At 50.6% G+C, this 19,222-nt stretch overlaps 1 protein-coding gene across 1 annotated transcript; it reads left to right on the forward strand.

Annotated features, from left to right (window-relative positions):
• Positions 1-216: 216 nt before the first annotated feature.
• Positions 217-17,854, forward strand: EPB42 (erythrocyte membrane protein band 4.2; the record flags this gene model as incomplete). The annotated part of the gene is made up of 13 exons (XM_081227868.1): positions 217-346; positions 1,637-1,822; positions 3,008-3,238; positions 6,089-6,207; positions 7,133-7,237; positions 8,127-8,304; positions 8,876-9,014; positions 9,301-9,404; positions 10,179-10,421; positions 11,448-11,747; positions 14,488-14,642; positions 15,774-15,907; positions 17,692-17,854. Exons 1-13 carry the CDS (start codon positions 337-339, stop codon positions 17,852-17,854), a joined length of 2,067 nt encoding a protein of 688 aa, XP_081083994.1. The 5' UTR covers positions 217-336.
• Positions 17,855-19,222: the final 1,368 nt, after the last annotated feature.

Raw genomic sequence — 19,222 nt, forward strand, 5'->3', positions numbered from 1 at the left:
AGAAGCTTACCTGGGCTTCTCCAACTGTCAGATCTTCCCCCCCTCCACCCCCCCCTCCAGCCTGCCAGACGTAGCCTTGTCTGGGCCTCCTGGCACAAGAGATAAAACGAGAAAGGGGAACTCCTAGCAGCTGGTCCAAGAGATACCAGACGGGAAGGAGCAGGAGAGACCAACATGTGGGGAAGCAGAAGGAAACTCCAGTATTTATAGATTCTTAAGCCAACAAAAGTGCCTTCACCATTTTCTGTCTGGAAGACAGATTCAGAGAGGAAGCTCAGAGCAACAGTTCAAGACAGGCATTTCCTATAGCCAAGTGGATAAGAGCAGCCTGCAGCCATGGGACAAGGTGAGCCAATCCTGCTCTCCACAGGGCTTACTGGGCTCTCAGTAGCTCCTCCATCATTACATGTTTTCATTAAAAGAAGCAGGATGGTGACGATGATGTGACCGTGACGGCGAGGTGGTAGTGGGTGCTAATGGTGGTGGAGGTGATGGTGGTAGGGCTGTAGTGGGGGGATAGTAAATGGGTGCTGCTGCTGGTGGAGGGGCTGAGGTGTGGGGGCTGGCAGTGGGTACCGGTGGTACTGGAGGTAATGGTTGTGTGGCTCTGGTGGGGAGGGTAGTAGTCGGTGCTGGCAGCAGTGGAGATGATGGAGGTGGGTTACGGTGGGAAGTGGTGGTGGGTGCTGTGGTAGCGATGGTACTGGGAGCATGGCTATGGAGTGGCAATAGGGTAGGTTGTTGGTGGTAAAATTGGTCATCGTCATGATGATGGTGGTAAGATGGTGATGGTGGTTAAACGGATTTATATTCTTTATCCCAGGATCATCCTAACATGGCTCTTCTCACCGGGTTGTGGTACATCAAAGCTAAATGGGAGAGAAGGAAGGTAGGAGCCAGGGAATCCAACTAAAGGGGGCAGAGGCAGACACCAAGCCAGGAAACAGGCAATAGCAGAGAATGCAGAAATCTCAGGGGTCTCTGTTAGCACATTTACATTTACAAGTTCTCGATGTAAAGTGAGAACTGCCTGAGAGGATGTCATGATACTCACAGGCCCCCTCGTTGTAGCGTTTTTCTGGGCTGCATGGTACCACAGTTTTAATGAGCCTTTAGGTGAAAGAGCCACGTGCAATCTCGAGTAAGTTGCTTCTACTCTCTGGGCCTCACTCTTCTCACCTATAAAACAAAACAATTGGACTCAGTGATTTCAAAACCAGCTCTAAAAATTGTCTGATTGTGTTCTCAGAAAAAAAATGAGTAGGGGTGAGTGGAATTCTGGATTTTATTCACTGTTTCTGGATTGGGACCCGAAAGGGGGGTTGACAATGAGAACAAGCTTCGCTCTTATTAATAACAGTAACAGTCCTACTTAACGGGACTTACTATCTGTCTGACATGGTGCCAAGCGTATTATATACATTACCTCATTTGCTTTCCACAACCCTGCAAGGAGGGATGATTGTTCTAAGGAAGAGGAAACTGAGGCTCAGAGTAGATAAGTTACTTGCCTGAGATGGCACAGCTAGTGAGTTGAGCCAAAGATTTAAACCCTGGTCTCTGACACCAGCGTCTCTGCATTTACTGACGTTGTCATATTTGCCTAGTCTCCATGATTTCTTTTTTTTCACAATAGGCCTGGGGATCAAGAGCTGCGACTTCCAGGCAGCAAGAAACAATGCAGAGCACCACACCAGTGACATCAGCTCCCAGCGCCTCATTGTGAGGAGGGGGCAGCCCTTCACCATCAGCCTGAACTTCTGGGCTCCAATCCGCACATTTTTGCGTACCCTGAAGAAGGTAGTCCTCATTGCACAAACTGGTGAGTGGGGCAGGCCTCGACCTCTTTGGCAGCAGGACTGGGGGGTTCTTTCTCTTGCCCACCAAGGGGCACATGGTTCACACTGCACCTGGGCCTCCAGAAGTCCTGCCCACCGGCAGGGCCTGTGAGGATGAGATAATATGCATAATAAGTAGCATTTATTATGATTCAGAAGTTGCTCAGCCACATTATCACTAAGGGGTTCCTTTGTTGCGTATATAATATCAGTTTTGTAGAAAAGTCTGAATGGGATTTAACCTAGGCTAAATATAACATTTAATTGCTACTACTTGCTGAATCCGTACTACATGTCAGATATATATATATTTTTTTTAGCGGTTTGCGGGCCTCTCACTGTTGTGGCCTCTCCCGTTGCGGAGCGCAGGCTCCGGATGCACAGGCTCAGCAGCCATGGCTCACGGGCCCAGCCACTCCGCGGCATGTGGGATCCTCCCAGACCGGGGCACGAACCCGTGTCCCCTGCATCGGCAGGCGGACTCCCAAACACTGCGCCACCAGGGAAGCCCTACATGTCAGATATTGAGCCAAGGGCTTTACATGCAATATCTCATTAAAACCTCACACTGGGGGCTTCCTTGGTGGTGCAGTGGTTAAGAATCCTCCTGCCAATGAAGGGGACACGGGTTCGAGCCCTGGTCCAGAAAGATCCCACATGCCGCGGAGCAACTAAGCCTGTGTGCCACAACTACTGAGCCTGCACTCTACAGCCTGCGGGCCACAACTACTGAGCCTGCGAGCCACAACTACTGAGCCCATGTGCCACAACTACTGAAGCCTGCGTGCTTAGAGCCCATGCTCTACAACAAGAGAAGCCACCGCAATGAGAAGCCGGCGCACTGCAACAAAGACCCAATGCAGCCAAAAATACAGAAATAAAATAAATAAGTGTATTAAAAAAAAAACCCACCTCACTTCGGCCCTATGAAAGAGGTATAATTACTACACCCATGTTATACACTATGAACCTTTTCTAGATATAGGTCCATGAGCACTGAGGACCTGTGCTCTCCCATCACCCTTTACCGCCTCCCGTTCCTGGATGGGCTGCTTTCATTCTCCTCCTAATCTAATTTTCACTTGCTCCATCTTTGTGATACTTCACTTTGTTACTCTGAGTTGTGGCAATGAGGTCCAAATGACCAATTCTTCTCTGTGTGACTGCAGGAGAGCAGCCTTCCAAGGCCAACCGGACCCAAGCCACGTTCTCAATTTCCAGTCTTGGGGACCGGAAGTGGTGGAGTGCAATGGTGGAGGAGAGAGATGACCAGTCCTGGACTATCTCTGTGACCACACCCGCAGACGCTGTCATTGGCCACTACTCACTCCTGCTGCAGGTTTCGGGCAAGAAGCAATGCCTGGGCCAGTTCATGCTGCTCTTTAACCCCTGGAGTCGAGGTGAGTTTGGACCTTGGCCAGCCTGGGCTGCAAAGGACTCAAGGCCCCGGAGCTGGGGCGCAACTGCTCCAGGCCTCAGGGCCCAGCTCCCTCTAGGGAAGCACCAGCACTCAGCTCCTGTGGTGTCTGCCCTCTGGCTGAATGGCCTCTCAGACCCAGGGTCCTCTCTTGGGGTCACCTTGGAAGAAGCAGCCCAGGGCTCCCCACTGAGAGCAGACGCTTGTCTGGTGCTGGCTCAGGCTATTTGGTCACAGGAGCTGAGACTCACTGAGATGACCCTAGGAGAACTACCCTCTTTTATAACAGGACAGGGGCCAAGAGCCGGAAAGCGCTTCAGGAAAAGAGGCAACCTGAGGGACGGGCTTCTCTGTTCCCTCCCTGCACTCTCATAGTCTGTCTCCAGGGTGAATCCAGGTTTTGTGGGACCTGAAGTTTATATAATTTGGGGGACCCTCTTTCAGAAAAAGAACACAGAATTTTGAATTGCTAAGGCTCCTCCCTGGGCTTATAGGGGTCTGTACTTGTGGGGGGCCCAAAGCTTCAGCTTCAACCTCACAGTAAATCTTCCTTTCTGCGCTCTCTGCTTTTCTCCACTTGTTAGTTCTGTCCTTACTACAGACTGCTGGGCTCTCTCCACACTGACCTATCCAAATATCTGCCTGGAGCAACAAATCAAACAGCCAGCCTCCCTAGCTCAACAGCCTCTGGGTGGACTTCCTGGGGTCAGGTGGCCTCCAGTGGCCACCTCTGGCAAAGCTCAGCTCTAGCTGTCGGGACTATTTCATCTAGAAAAGTCATCAGACACGGCTGACGTGCTCCAAACGGGAGCTAAGAGAACATTTCCTCTTCCTGCTCATTCTGAAGACTGAATCTGTCTTCCCTTTAGAATCTGCCACCCCCCACCTTAAACCTTTGTGTTCCCTGAACAGTTGTTTGGGGGACGGGAAAAGTTTCCTCCTGCTTGCCTGCCCCTGCTACGCCAGACAAGCCTTTTCCTTTCACAGCCCCATTGTGAGGCAGGGCTGTGAACAAGGGGAAGTAGAAGAACTCTTACCAGGTTCCTGCACCCCAGTACCTGAGGCCCTTTCTATATGGCACCTGAATCCCAGTGAGCTCCCTATCTCCACTTCTTTTGCCCAGGCTGGGGTTCTGCAGTACCCCTGCTTTCAGGTGGCCCTGTCTCTCCTCAGTTCAGGCCCTTTGCTTCTGCTCCAAGGGGTTTGGCAGGTTGAACAATGGATGGGAACTAGTGTCCATTGAGGTGCCCTTGCCCCATGTGGGTGAGTGTGGATTCAGGGCCCCTTCCGCTGGGGGAGGCCCCATGGCTCTCCGTACACTGAAAGACCCTCAAGCCATTTCCCTCCAAAACTGAGGCTTTAGTGTACCTGCCTCGCTGACTCTGAGCCCACATCCAGAGCTAGACCCTGATGGCCAGAGCAAAGACACAGCAAAGACAGTTCTGGGACAGTGCTTGGTTCAGAGGGAGCTCACAGTTTTGACTCAGTGCCAGGATTCTTGCCTCCATGCCTGGCTTCTAGGGACCTGTGTAGGGAAGGCCTCTCTATGGGGGTGAGGGAGGCGTGGAGGGGGGCAGTGTCTGTCTGGCCAGGAGTGAGTTGTTGGCACTGCTCACCTGGGAGGTAAGAGATTTTCAGAGGTTATCTGGGATTCAGTCTCAGCATACTTGGAGATGGGGCTCTCCTGGATTCAAAAGGAAATTTTGCATCCTGTAATGAAAGAGTCCTATTCATAAGCAGGGACTTTATAAAGGGGGGAGGGGCTACACCCAAGCAGAGAAGAGGAGGGGCTGCTAGCTATGCTCTGAAAATGTACTTCCCAGAGCCTGCAGGGCCTGGGGCCAAACACCTCGGTTTAAAGTGATTTCCAAAGAAGTGATGTCCAGCTGACTTCACAGACAGTACTAAGGATGGAGGGGCAGGGGCCCAGGTCTCCTTGGGCCCATGGTTCTGTGATCTCTGTCCCAGGTTTTTCAGGGATTCCTGATTTCTAATATGCCATCCTTCTTTTACTTTGAGTACCCTCATCCCAGTTGGATCCTGGGGGATGGTTTGGAAATCCTCTTCTCTTTCTAGTCTCCAGGAACTAGTCTACCACCCCCCACTTCACCCCTAGCACCAGGCAGAGGGAGACACTTGGCAAGCAGAGCAGGTCCTTCTGCTGCTCCCAGCTTCCTAGAGTGGGTGATGGCCTCCTTAAAGCCCCCACCCTCCTCATGATCCCCAGCCCAACCCTTGGATGAAGACAGCAGGAGGGGCAATGGGGAGAGACCATAGGAGTCCCAGACCCACTTGGACACCCTGGGTGGAAACTAATGCTCTGGCTACCGCTCCACACATACCTGCTCAAATTCCCTTCTGCTCATGCCTGTCAACATGTTTGACTGGTTTTTCGGAATCACTTTTTTTTTTTTTTTTGGTTGAACTTGTGAGAGAGAGAGAGAGAGAGAGAGAGAGAGAGAGAGACATAACAGGCCCCCTGGGATGCTCCCTGGGCTGTTGCCAAATTCTCTTGGTTCAGTAGCACTCTGGCTGCAAGTATCTTCGGGAACCAGTAGGCCTTTTAAGGTTGGATTGTTCCTGTTGGCTGGCTGACCATGAAGGCCACCATGGCTGACCCAGGGACTCTGACCCCCTTCCCCACTCTTACCAGAGAGGAGCCTGGATCCCAGTGTGGGGTGAAAAGAGGGGGTTCCTCCTCAGTCCCCATCAGGCCTGGAGCTGAAGAGAAGGCCTGCAGCTGGATCCCACCTGAGCATGGAGGGCAGAGGCCTGGAGGTGGAGGGCAAGCCCAGTATCCCACAGAGCCTCATTCCTGCCTGCTTCTCTCCAGAGGATGCTGTGTTCCTGGCGAATGAAGCTCAACGCAGGGAGTACTTGCTGAACCAGAACGGCCTCATCTTCCTGGGCACGGCTGACTGCATCCAGGCTGAGCCCTGGGACTTTGGCCAGGTACAGGGGCCTCCAGGGAAGCCTGGGGGACAGTGAGTGTCCCATAACCTTCAGTACTCAGGTCCAACAGAGTGGCCAGGTCCAAACTCCCCTGGTCATGAGGCCATTTCTTTATGCAGTTTCAGCCCCGTGGTACCTCTCTTCCCTCAGAGCCACACTAGACCATCCTCCACAGCTTCCAGAGTTATCTTCCTAAAGACGATGCAAATCAAACCTCTGTTAAATCCCCACCATCTACAGGATAAAAAACAAATCCCCGGGCTTGACACACAAGGCTCTTCACAGCCGGGCCACTGCTTTCCTTTCCCCAAGAGCCACTCCATGCTCCAGCCCCTGGTCATCCCTTGAATGTACAGGCTGAATGTTCCCTCTGCCAGGAATACCTTCCCTCCCTTATCCCCTGGAAAACTCCTACCCATCTTTTAAGGCCCTCTGAAAGCCTTCCCCAGCCCCCAGAGGCAGAGTGACTCTCTCCACTGTGCTCCCTGGGTGGGCATCTCTCCTAGAGTCCTGGCCACGTTGCTGAGATCTGTAGCCTAAGCGGCCACATGTCCCCCTCACTCCTAACCCCGGGCTCCTCAAGAGCAGGAGCTGCTGTCTTATCTGCCCCCACACAGGACTGCCCTGTCAGGGGCAGTGGGAGCAAATGACATGGAAAACGATAGAAATGAAAGGACTCGACACAGCCCTGGCGCTCAAGAGCTCACGCTATCAGGAGGCAGACAACAGAAGAGGCAAAGGGCTGGAGTGCCAGGCACAGGGACCAGGCAGCCCTGGGGGCAGAGGAAAAAGCCAGAACTCCCGAGGGGGCAAGGCAGGAAGGAGTGGAGCCTGAGTCTGGAGAAGGACGAGGGGACGGGGTTGACTTGTGGGAGGAATGCCTAACCTGCACACCCACCATCATGGCCCTGTGTGGTTCTTATAGCTCGAGGAGGATGTCATCGACCTCAGCCTGGACTTACTGAGCGTGGACAAGCGGGTGGAGAAGTGGGGCAACCCCGTGCATGTGGCGCGTGTCTTGGGCGCATTGGTGAGTGAGGACAGGGTCGGGAGGGGGAGGCCACGAGACGGCAACCCTCTGACAGAGCTGCCCCACCTCTACGTCCCTGGCAATCTTCAAATCACAAGTGGTCCCCTCCTCCCAGGGTGTGGGGGACAGTCCTTGAAGAAGGTTCTGAGTGAGGAGGGAAGGACAGTAGCACCCACAGGGGAGAGAAAAGCACAGGGAGGTGTCACCCCTCAGGACACAAGCCAGCAAGGACTATAACTGGCCTGGATTTCCTTGGAGTGCTCCCCCCTCCCTTCCTCCCCACCCCCAGCCCAACCTGGGGGCTTAGGTCCCTGGGAGGAAGGGGGTCAGGTCCATCTTACCCAGTGTTTGCTGCTAAGGTGGTCAAAGGAATTTGTTCTCATTTCTAAATTATTCCCATGAAGGTAGCTTGGTGCTTTCCTGTTGTCCTTGAAAGTTCTCTCACAGGAATAACATGTTCCGCATTTCCTCATGTGGCTCCGTCCACGCCTCTGAAGAGCTGGTGAGGGACAGGGCCAGCCTGCGAGGGGGGAGGAAGCTTGGGATGCGTGGGCCTCGAGGCCCCAGGTGCAAACACTTACAAGGAATGGGAGCCAGGCAGGCCAAGGAGCAGCGAAAGCGCTCCCGCGAGGGGCAGCCCTCCTGCCGCTCTTGTGTCCTGAGTTTTGCTTTTCACTACGGTCCATGAACCCCTGCTTCTGGAGGACTTGTTAAAAAGGAGGATTCCCAGGAATTCCCTGGCGGTCCAGTGGTTAGGACTCAGTGCTTTCACTGCCCAGGGACACGCAGGTGTAACAAGTTCCAGGTGATTGCCATGCAGGTGGTCTGTTCACCACGCTTGGAGAACTGTGATGAGCCCTCCTTGCCCACCCACATTTCCCCCAAACAGCTGCACGCCCTCAAGGAGAAGTGTGTCCTGCCCACCCCGCAGACCCAGACCACCGAGGAAAGGGCCTTGCTGAACAAGCGCCGGGGCAGCACGCCCATCCTGCGGCAGTGGGTCAAGGGCCAAGGGAGGCCCGTGTATGATGGTCAGGCCTGGGTGTTGGCCGCCGTTGCTTGCACAGGTACGGAGCAGGCTTGCCTGCCGCACCCAAACGTCCCCTTGGCGACGGCCAGTGTCTGCCCTGCTTCGTGGGTTGCCGCTCCTCCACCCGCAGCACTTCCCCGCCTCCATCACACCCATAACTGCTTCCGGTGCACCGTCTGGCCAAGAAACCAGCTACTTATCCTGAGCAGCTCCTCCCAACCAGCTGCTGCTCCTTCTGCCCCTTCGGCAAAGTGGGGCCCATCTGGCGAGCTCTGCTCCCAAACTCACTTCTCCCCGAAGCGTCCCTTGGCCCTGCCCCAGGAAAGCAAGCCCTGCTGTGTATACTGTAAGCCTCGCTCCACTGTGTACTCTGCCTGCTGTCTAACTGCTTTGTTCCTCATTTCTGGGCCCTCATTTGGCCTGGGTCTGGCTGGTGTCAATTCTAACTTTCTGGTGCCTGTGCCCCTTCTCTTTTCACAGTGTCACTTGGCATTTAAGATAGTGAAAGTGCCCGGTGTCCAGAGAGACCCTGAAAATGCTAGCCATGTACCCTGCCCCCCCATCCCAGGCCTCTCTGGTGCCCTGACCCCCTGCCCCCTTCCATGCAGTGCTGCGAGGTCTGGGAATCCCTGCCCGCGTCGTTACCACGTTCACCTCAGCCCAGGGCACTGGCGGGGGCCTGCTCGTAGATGAGTACTACAGTGAGGAGGGGCTTCAGAATGGAGAAGACCACAGAGGCAGAATCTGGTGAGAAGCCCGAAGGGGATGAGGTCCCAGACCTGGAAGGGCTCCAAGCCTGTGGGGTGTCACCATGGGAACCCCAAGTGGCCCTGCTGAGAGTAGGCCTTCAAGACTCTTGAAGGCAGGATGCTGACGGTCAGGGTGAGTTGTGGAGTGCATGCCCCTTGCCAGGAGTGTTGCAACCACTTTTATGCGGCATCCTCCTGTCCCCCTAGTAACAGCTCTGTCATTTCTAGGACCGCTTCGGGACTCTTTTTTTCCCCACTTGAATTGCTTCCTTTGCTACCTTCAGGATCTTCCAGACTTCCACGGAGTGCTGGATGGCTCGGCCTGCTCTTCCCCAGGGTTATGATGGATGGCAGATTCTGCACCCAAGTGCCCCTAATGGAGGTGGAGGTAAAGCCTGGGCATGGGCCCAGGACTTCCCTGGGCTGCACAGAGCTGCATGAGGACAAGCAGTCCTTCGGAGAGGAAAGAGGGGCAGCAGGTGGTCCAAAGGGGGTCTGCATCCCCTAAAACAGGAGAAGCGCCAGGAATGATAGTGACCAGCAGAATGCTGACCTGATGCCCGCAGGCTCAAGGGAACAAATGCATTAGCCATCTTGGCCCCAAGGTCTCAGGGAGACTAGCCCCCTTCAGAGCAACAGGTGAGGGAGCTGAGTCTCATGGAAGGGCAGAGGGTCTTAAGACAGCTTGTAGAGTGGGACTTCTGGGGTTCTGGATGTGGATGAAGAGGATATCAGGATAGGCTCAAGCTCATCTGAATTCCTGAAGGAATTCAGGAGTTATAAAAGGATGGCTCTTCGTTTCCCAGGAACAGAACTGTCACAGAGCCTGGCACATAGGAAGTGTTCAGCAAAGGCAACCTATTCCTATCATGTCTGTAGTCAAGCTGGCTTAGGAACTCCCGTGTACTCTGTACCTCTGAGGTTATTACCTGTCCAGTTTCTGAGAGGGCTCCTGCTCTAGGCCATGACCAAAGTGTTGTCGCTAAATAGTGAGTTTCACCTCAGCAGTGCCCTCTCAGAAACCTTGCCTAGTGCCCACCTCTGACCTTGATCCCAGGGGAGGGACAATAGGGCATAGGATGGGGACTGCTGTTGTGCAGCTCTGACCCAAGCTGAGGTCTGGGCATGGTTCCTCTCACTCACCGACTTTTCTCCCCCTCAGTCCTGGAGGCCTGTGATCTGGTCCCAGTCAAAGCAGTCAAGGAGGGGACGCTGGGGCTGACCCCTGCAGTATCAGACATTTTTGCCTCAATAAACGCCTCATGTGTGGTCTGGAAGTGCCATGAGGATGGGACACTGGAGCTGACCGACTCCAACACTAAGTATGTGGGCAACAACATCAGCACCAAGGGTGTGGACTGTGACCGCTGTGAGGACATCACGCAGAACTACAAGTATCCTGAAGGTACTGGGCAGAGGAGGGCCCTGAAACAGCAACAGGAGGAAAAGAATGGGCCAGACACACGCAGGCCAAAGAGAGGTCCTTTCCCCATCATAGAAAACAGGATTTCTCAGCCCTGTTTGACATTATTCACATTTTGGACTGGCTGACTTCGTTGTGGAGGGCTGTGCACCATAGGACATTCAGCAGCCTTCCTGGCCTCTATCCACTAGATGCCAGCTCCCCCTCAACCACTGCCACCAGTTGTGACAACCAGAAATGTCTCCCAACATTTCCAGATGTCCCCTGGGAGCACAACTGCCCCCAGTTAAGAACCACTGCTATACAACGGCACAGTTAATACCAAGCCCAGCTGCCAAGAGACGTTCTCTCTCTTTTGCTCTCCTTCAGCACCCCTCCAGGCTGATTTGGAGCCCACCACTGCACTGTCCACCCATTTGTCCAAACAAGAAGGCCTGCACTGTCCTTGAGTCTCCCCCATCACCACCCCACTGTACTCTCACACCCATCTCCTCATCTCCTTCCCCATTGCCTGTAGGTCATCCAGGGCCTCATCATCTCTCATCTAAAGTATTACAGCAACCTCCTAACTAGACCCCTGCCTCCAGCCTCCCCATCATTACTCCATTTTCAACTTACAGTTTCCAGAATGAGCTTCCCAAGACACAAATATAATTATGTTACAGAATATTCCTGTTCCACAATATTCCATGGCCTCCATTGCCCTTGGAATAAGTCCAAACTTCTTCACTTAGGAAGGTTCAAGTCCCTGCAACTTGTACAAAAACTAGCTCTCTCACTGTTCAAGGGGCAAATTCATAGAACTTGAAGAACTTGATCCGTGAGTGGCTTGGAAGAGATACACTGTATCTGTGGTGAGTCAGCTACATACGGACCTAGAGGTTTGCAAAGCTCATGTGGCTTTGGCATTTGAGCAGCAGCGGGGAAATGAACCTTAATCCTGGGCTGCTATTAAAAGAGTCTACACCTGCTGGGTAAGAGGCCTGCTTTGTTTATTCCATTCTTCAGGATCTCTTCAAAAAAAAGAGGTGCTGGAGAAGGTCCAGGAAAACAGAATGAAACATGGGAAAGACGATGGCATCCATCCTCCCAGTCTCGAGACTGATGATCCTCTACATTTCTTCTTGGAAGCACCCAGCTCCCTAGCCCTGGGAGGGGACGCCCGGTTCTCTGTGAACTTGTTAAACCCTAGTGACCATGATAAAGAAGTGCAGCTGGCCGTTGGGCTGCAGGCAGTGTACTACAATGGTGTCCTTGCTGCCAAGCTCTGGACGAAGAAGCTTGTCCTTATACTTAGTGCCAACTCAGGTAACTCTCTACGGCCCCCCTCCCCAGACACTCCACACACCCAGCTCCTGCCCTGGGCAGGCAGCAGCCATACAGCACCCCCTGCAGATCTGAAGAGATAGCATCTAGCCCCTGGTGTGCCCTCTCTCTCTCTCTCTCTCTCTTTTTCTCTCTTTCTCATTCAACACATATTTATTGAGCTTCACACAGGGAAAAAACCCTACAATTCTGATTGCAGTTATATAAGCAAACAGACAGTGTGAGAAGCAGTGTAAGAAGTGCTTGATAAGGTAAACAGAGTACAATGGCGGGTTAGCGTCTTACCCAGGCTGGAGCAGGCTGCCCCCAGGTAAATCGGGATGCCCTCGGTCTTGAAGATTGAGTAGGACAGTGTCAGACAGAAAAGTGGGTCAAGGGCATTCCAGGAAGAAGGGACATATGCTCAGGTTCTTCCTCCTCCTTCAGATTCTTATTTAATTGATTTGGGATGGGATCCAGGCACTGGTATTTTTTCAGAGCTCCCTGGGTTATTCTAGGGTCGAAATTCCCTGGACTAGAGCAGTTGTTCTCCAACTTTGCTGCATATCAGAACCACCTGGGGGAAGTTTGATGCTCAGCGTGCACCCCAGGCCAATTAAGTCAGAAACTCTACGGTTTGGCCCAAACATCAAAAAAAATTTGAAGTCCTTGGGTGATTCCAATGTGCAGGCAAGAGAATCAGTGGAATAGTGCTTGTCTATGTGATTGCAGCAGCCTCCTGACTGGTCCCCGCTGCCTCCAGTCCCTCCACCCTGTTCCCTTTCCAAGGGAGGGAGGGATGGAGTGGGGGAGTGGTGTGAGAGCTGGACAAGGCCAGATCATGAAGGGGCTTGTAGGTCCTCCTGAGTAGTTTGGGTTTTGTTCTCCGGGCAGTGGGGAGCTGGTGGGAGGTTTTAACCAGGGGAGTCAATGTGATCAGAAATTCATGGGCAGAATGGAATGGAAGGGGTCGTATTAGAGTCGTGATTCTCAACCTTGGATGCACGTTGAATCACCTGGGGAATTTTAAAAATACTGATGCTTGGGCCTCACCGTCAGAGTCTGTTATAATTGATTTGGGGTGTGGCCTGGCACTGGGATTGTTTTATAAAGCTTCCCATATGATTCTAACGTACATCCAATGTCGACAACCACTGGATTGGAGGTTGGAAGGTTTTGTAATAATCAAGCCAAGAAATGAAGGACAAACTAAACTAGCAGCACCTTTCAAATGAAGTCATATTGAAGAGGTGGGCTAGATTGAACTCGTGTATGTGGGGAGAGGGTGCTTCCAGTTTGGGTGAGCCTCCAGAATACAGCAAATGGGGAAGAGCAGGTTTGGGGAGAAAGACGTTGAGTTCTGTTTGTGGCATGTTGGATTTGAAAGCCCATAAGACATCCAAGCTGTGATGGCCAGTAGGCAGCTGGAAACCTAAACCTGGTATGCAAGATAAAGGCCTGGATGGGGGTGGGGGGAGTGGGAGAGGACTGTGAGAGGGTGAGGAGGAAACCCAGGCAGCACCAGCATGTTGGGGTGCAGGGGGCAGTCAGGGAAAGAGCAGAGTGAGAGACTGAGAAGTGAAAGAGAGGATGGGGGCACGAAGCAAGGTCAGCAGAGAGGCCATGAGAGGTCAGGGCTGAAAAGCGTCCACTGACAGAGTGGTCTGACAGAGAAGCAATGGCAAAGACCAGGTTCCTGGGGCTTAAACAGATTGAGAGTTGAGGAAGTGAGACAAGGTGTGCAGTCCTTCCTGGAAGAATGGATGGAAAAAGAAGGGAGATCTGGTGGTAGTCAGCCAGGGACACTGGGGAGGAGGGTGTTCTTTGTTTTCTTTTAAGATGAGAGACAGCTGAATCCACTTATATGCTGAGGAAGAATCAGCAGAGAGAAAAAGACAGAAACCTCAGGAGAGATGGGTTATAATTGATGGTGCAACCCTTGGGGAAATGAGAGGCAACTAGAATAATTATAGCTCACATTTATCAAGCACTTATTTTTGGCAAACATGGTGTTAAGTGTTCTATATGCATCATCTCATTTATCCTCATAACGACCTTATGAGGCAGGAATCATTATTATCCCACTTTACAGATGAGGAGACCGAGACACAGAGTTAAATAATTTGCCCAAAGTTACACAGCTAAGCAGTGGTGGGGTCAGGGTGGGGCACTGATTTAAAAAGCAAAGGACTGGACTTGGACAGGGGGGATGCCTCACCCTCCGGGGGGGGCCATTAACAGCAGGGGTAGATGTCTACGTCTGTAGGTTGCGAATGAGAACATGAGCTCGAGAGGCTTCCTCAAGGACAAAAGATGGCTTCATTTTCTCCGCAAAAGGGAAAGAGCAGAAGCAGGGACTAAGCATACATATATTCAGCCACGGCTGGGCGGCAGGTCTGAGACCAGCACTTAATGACTGTCTCATGAACCACAAGCCATCCCTCCAGGTAGGCGTTATTATTAGACAAGGAAACAGGCTCCAAGAGCTTCACTTGACCTAGTTCACAGGGGCCCTTTCCCCAGCCCTGTGGAGGTGGTCCATCAAGAGTGTTAGTGGTGGCGGTGATGGCGGTCATGGGTGGGTTCTTGACTGAGTTCAATTCTGAAATTGCTGTGAGGAATGAGGCATCTTTCTGGCTTCAGTGAGCTCCCGACTCCTTTGCGTTGTGTGTGAAACTACTGCTTGTTTCCAGGGCGCGTGCACTCACCCCTGGGCGCTGACTCCACCTGTCATATGTTTCAGCTGAGAAAATCTCCACCTTCTTGTCCTTCTCCAATTTTAAACAAAACCCGCCAGAGAATAGTTTCCTCAAACTCACCGCTATGGCAACACACTCCAGCCTTACCTGCTTTGCTCAGCAAGACATCGCCATTTGCAGACCACACCTTGCCATCGAGGTAGGCACCAGTCCTTCCCCATATCACTGGCATTTGCCGCTACTCAGGTCCCCGTTTCAGAAGGCACCGAGCCCCTCGAGCTTCAGAGCAGGTGACCGTGCTGAAGAACTACCAGGAAATGCTGGGTTGAGAGCTCCTTCTCTTGAAAGAGATGGTTTCTTATACATGCTATTAACGTTTAAATCTTCCAACTTCAGTTCAGATTAAGTTTTCTAAAATTGGGGTCTTCCCAGTTGCTGCCTCCATACTTACAGAGATAATAACAGCCTATGTTTATTTAGCACTTTGTGCATGTGCCAATGTATTTTCACCTCATTTACTTCTTTTAATACAAAAGCCCTGGGAGGTGGAATTGTTCCCATTGTTCAGAGGAGGAAACAGTCCCAGAGAGCGTCATGCCCACAATCATAAAAATAGGACATTTTAGAGGCTTAGGGCTCTTGGTCCATTACTCTTTCCACATGTCTACCCAGACCGAAACGAACGTGACCTGGTCTCTGCTCTGGAAGAGGTTATTACAGTTGGGCAAGGGAGACACAACGTGTGGTTTTTTACGTCAGAGCTTTAGGAGAGGTACAAAGTCACTCTGGGACAAGTGAAGTAAAGGGGATTGATTCCAGCTGGTGGGTTTGGGGAAGACTTCATGGAGGATGTGGCATTTGTGTTGGGCCTTGAAAAATGGGTAAGCTTTCAGTGCAGGGGTGGGGGAAGGCTGTTGCAGACAGAAGGCTGAGTAAAGAGGCCCAAAGGAGGGGAGCCTGAGGGGTGCACTGAGGCTCTGAAAGTGTCCGAAGAGGCTGGGGTGTCTTGCAGTCAGGGGAGGCACAGATGAGCCAGCGGGTAGATTGGGGGCAGATCAGGAAGGGCTCTGAATGCCAACCGAAGCTGGATTCTGAGGAAAATGGGAAACCCTCCAAAGTTTCTAAGTGAGGGAAAGGCACCATCAGAGGTTGTCAGTGATGGGTCAAGGGTGAGAGTAAATGCAGGAAGAGCAGGTAGAGGGGTAGAGAAGTCAGCTTTGGAGTTTGGGTGAGGATGGCAGAGCTAGGAGAGTAACTGAGGAGGCTTCAGGGAGGGTGGCCAGGAGGGGAAGGAGTGACTGCAGCTCTGTGCTCTTGGCATCTCCCACAGATGCCAGAGACAGCAGAGCAACATCAGCCCCTTACGGCCTCAGTCAGCATCCATAACTCCTTAGATGCTCCCATGAAGGGCTGTGTGATCTCCATCTTCGGAAGGGGACTCATTCACAGAGAGAAGAGCTACAGGTAAGAGACCGCAAGCTTCTCAACCCACAAAAACATCTCAACTGGTCAGAAAGGCAGGAACCCAAGATCGATGACTGTCTCTTTGCTTTGTCTGTGGAGACAGAGCAAATACCTGCCAGAGTTGAACTAAAGGATTAGGGCCTCTCTCATCCTGGGGCCACCAAGGTGGGTGCAGGAGTGACGGCGGAGGCTCTGTGCCTCTCGGGCACCTGATGCTGGCCGCGGCCCTGGTCACACAGGGAAAGCCTGGTATTGCTGATGAATGCAGGTGAGGGGGTTAGGGCTGGGTGGGAGGGAACGCCACAGGGAGGGTAGGCTGCCTCTCAGTGAAGCCAGAGAGCTGCGTTCTACTAGCGACAACACAATACAGATTTTATTTACACATTCTCTTTTACTCCTATTCCCTAGCCCCATTCCCACTACCACCCTTCATATCCCTTTTTTAGTATGTATAAAATGAGTACTGTTGCTTCATGAGTACTGTATTCTTAACTTACGTAAATGGTGTTACGTCTAATTTCTTTTTCTCGTTTTTACGATTCACCCACGTCAAGTCCATTGCTTCTGCTGCATATTACTCCATCGTGTACACCCCCGATTTCCTACCACGCCACTCCACAGCGCCTCCAACTCTCGGACACTACAAATATACGTCCCCTTACATACTCGCCTGAAAATCTGTGGGAGGTGGGGGGAAATACGCGCAGGAACAGAGTTGCTGAGACATAGGATATGACCTGGTTTGACCACGTGCTATCAGATTGGCTTGCATAATGGCTGCAAGAGTCTACAACTCTCTCCAGCAGTACTTGACAGTTTCTATCTTCCTACCATTCCTCCACTCTTGGCAATACCCAGCTTTGTCTTTTTTTCCAGTCTAACAGGATAAGGTAATATCTCATTGTTTTAATTTGTAACTCTTCATATGTTTATTAGCCTTTTCTATTTCCTCCTCTGTATATTTTGCTTTTAACTTTGCCCACATTTCTTTTGGTGTTCCTTTATTCCTTGTTGATTTGTGTGTGTGTGTGTGTGTGTGTGTGTATACACAAACCCTGTATAGTCTAGATTAGTGCCTTGTTGGTTTTAGATGTTGTATCTTCATTCATTATTGCTCCTTCTCTCATGATGTCCACGGCATCCTCTGCTGAATACATACATACAGTTTAGAGTTCATGATGCCTACTCCTACCACCCTCTGAGGTCCCTCACAGGTTGTCTGGTTGTTAAGCCACTGCCTCAGCCTCAAGAAACTCAGTGGGTCAGTCTTGCCCATAAGTTGAGAGGAGGCACTACCAACATTTAACCAGACTTGTGTTCTCCCAGCTCAATTGTGGGGCAAAGCTCCTCAAAAAAATCTGCACCATTCCCTCAGTCAACATAAGAGGGTCCACAGGCAGACTAGAAGGTTGCTGACAGGGCTGCAAAACACCACCTGTTGACATACTGACATCTCAATATGCCCACTGGATCCACTGCAGTTAGCAACGAGGGTTCCAAAACAGCCTTCCCAAACATACTAAGAACGGGACCAGACTGAAGTCACAGGTGAAACAATAGGTGCAACTTGGAAGCCCTTAGAATAGGATCAAACATACAACTGCTCACCATAGGAGGCTCCTGCCTTCCATCCCCTTCAAACCTCCTCTGTTTTAACAGCAAGGTACTTGGATGTTTATTTCTTCAGAGTCCACTTCTTTAAGCAGGTAAGGATCAGAGCCACTGGGACCAGCAAAGCAATGACCCTGGGAAAGAACTAGCACTTGCCTTTTCCTTTATTTCAGATTAAGTTCGGTGCAGCCTGGAAACACCTTGCGCACCCAACTCGAGTTCACACCAATGCAGGTGGGGATCCAGAGGCTCACTGTGGAAATGGACTGCAACATGTTCCAGAACCTAACCAACTTCAGAAGTGTCACTGTGGTAGCCCCTGAAACTCCAGCTTAAACTTCCAGCTCCAGCATCACTCTCCCCAACCACCCCTTGAATCTACAATCTAAAACCGAATGTGCTGGAAAGAGAAACTCTGCTTATCAGACAAGTGGATCTCTGTTCAGGTTGAGCAGAAGAGTGACCAAGAACAAAACTAGATTCCCAGAAATCAATAGAAAAGACATTCATTCATTTCTGTCACCCCAGCTCAAGGCGCTCATGAAGACTAGTTGTCTTAGAACGCAAACTACTGGGCTTGAGGAATAAAAAGAAGCCTTTGTAAAGGCACTCAGATAAGTAAATTCAGATTTTTTGAGTCCAGGGTTCTTCATAACCATTTACTGTTCACTAATACATACATTAATTTATAAAGGAAAAGAACCTAACATTTAAATCATTCTTGTATTTCTGATGAAATGGGACAATATTAGCTAAAAATATTATTTTTAGGTAATCCTAAGATTACATTGACCAGTGCCATTCCTGACCATTATCCTTAAAGATCCAAAGATGACTGAAGAAAGTTATAAAACACACAGCATGAGACCTGAGCACAGAATGATCTAGACTCAGCTACAGATAAGTCCTTATTAGAGTTAAATATTATTAACTATTAAATATCCCACAATTAAGTCTGATGTTAATAACATAAATTTGGTCCAGTAGAGAAATACACAATTATTAAGTATAAAGAAAATAGGACTTACTAAAAAAAAAAAAGAAGAAAATAGGACCTATAAAGAAAGATAAAAGAACTGGACTCTTTTTGTACAGTTACAAGTTTTTTTGTTTGCTTACATTTTGTTGCTTTGATACTGTTTGATTTTAGTTCCTTTTCCTTATAACACTTTTTAAAAGTACAGAATGGCACTTTATAAAAGTAAATTAAAACTCTTAAAAAAATAAAATAAAATAAAACCCTTGACTCAAGGAATTTCGACCCCAAGTACACACTAGTCTCTCAAAAGAATGGCTGCTGGACTTGGAGGGTACTATGCTAAGTGAAATAAGTCAGACAGAGAACTATAAATACTGTATGATATCACTTATATGTGGAATCTAAAAAATACAACAAACTAGTGAAGATAACAAGGAAGGGTGGTGGGAATTAAAAAAAAGGACAGCTGCTGTTGCTGATTATATCTAAAGAGGCCATGGGGACATCAGAAGGGCAGATGTGATGAAGTACATCTATACAAGACAAAGGACCAGCAATAGAAGTGTGGAGACCTGTAGTACATACATAAGGCCTAAGTCAGGTCACCAGAATATACAGAACTGTATACCTTGCTTTCTAAGATATGACCTTCCAGGTTTACCTTGCTTTCCAAGATGTGATTTTCCAGACTGATGCAAAAATATAATTAACTGGCGATGGTTTTG

Source organism: Mesoplodon bidens, assembly GCF_964165515.1.
Source record: "Mesoplodon bidens genome assembly, chromosome: 3".
NCBI lineage: Eukaryota > Metazoa > Chordata > Mammalia > Artiodactyla > Ziphiidae > Mesoplodon > Mesoplodon bidens.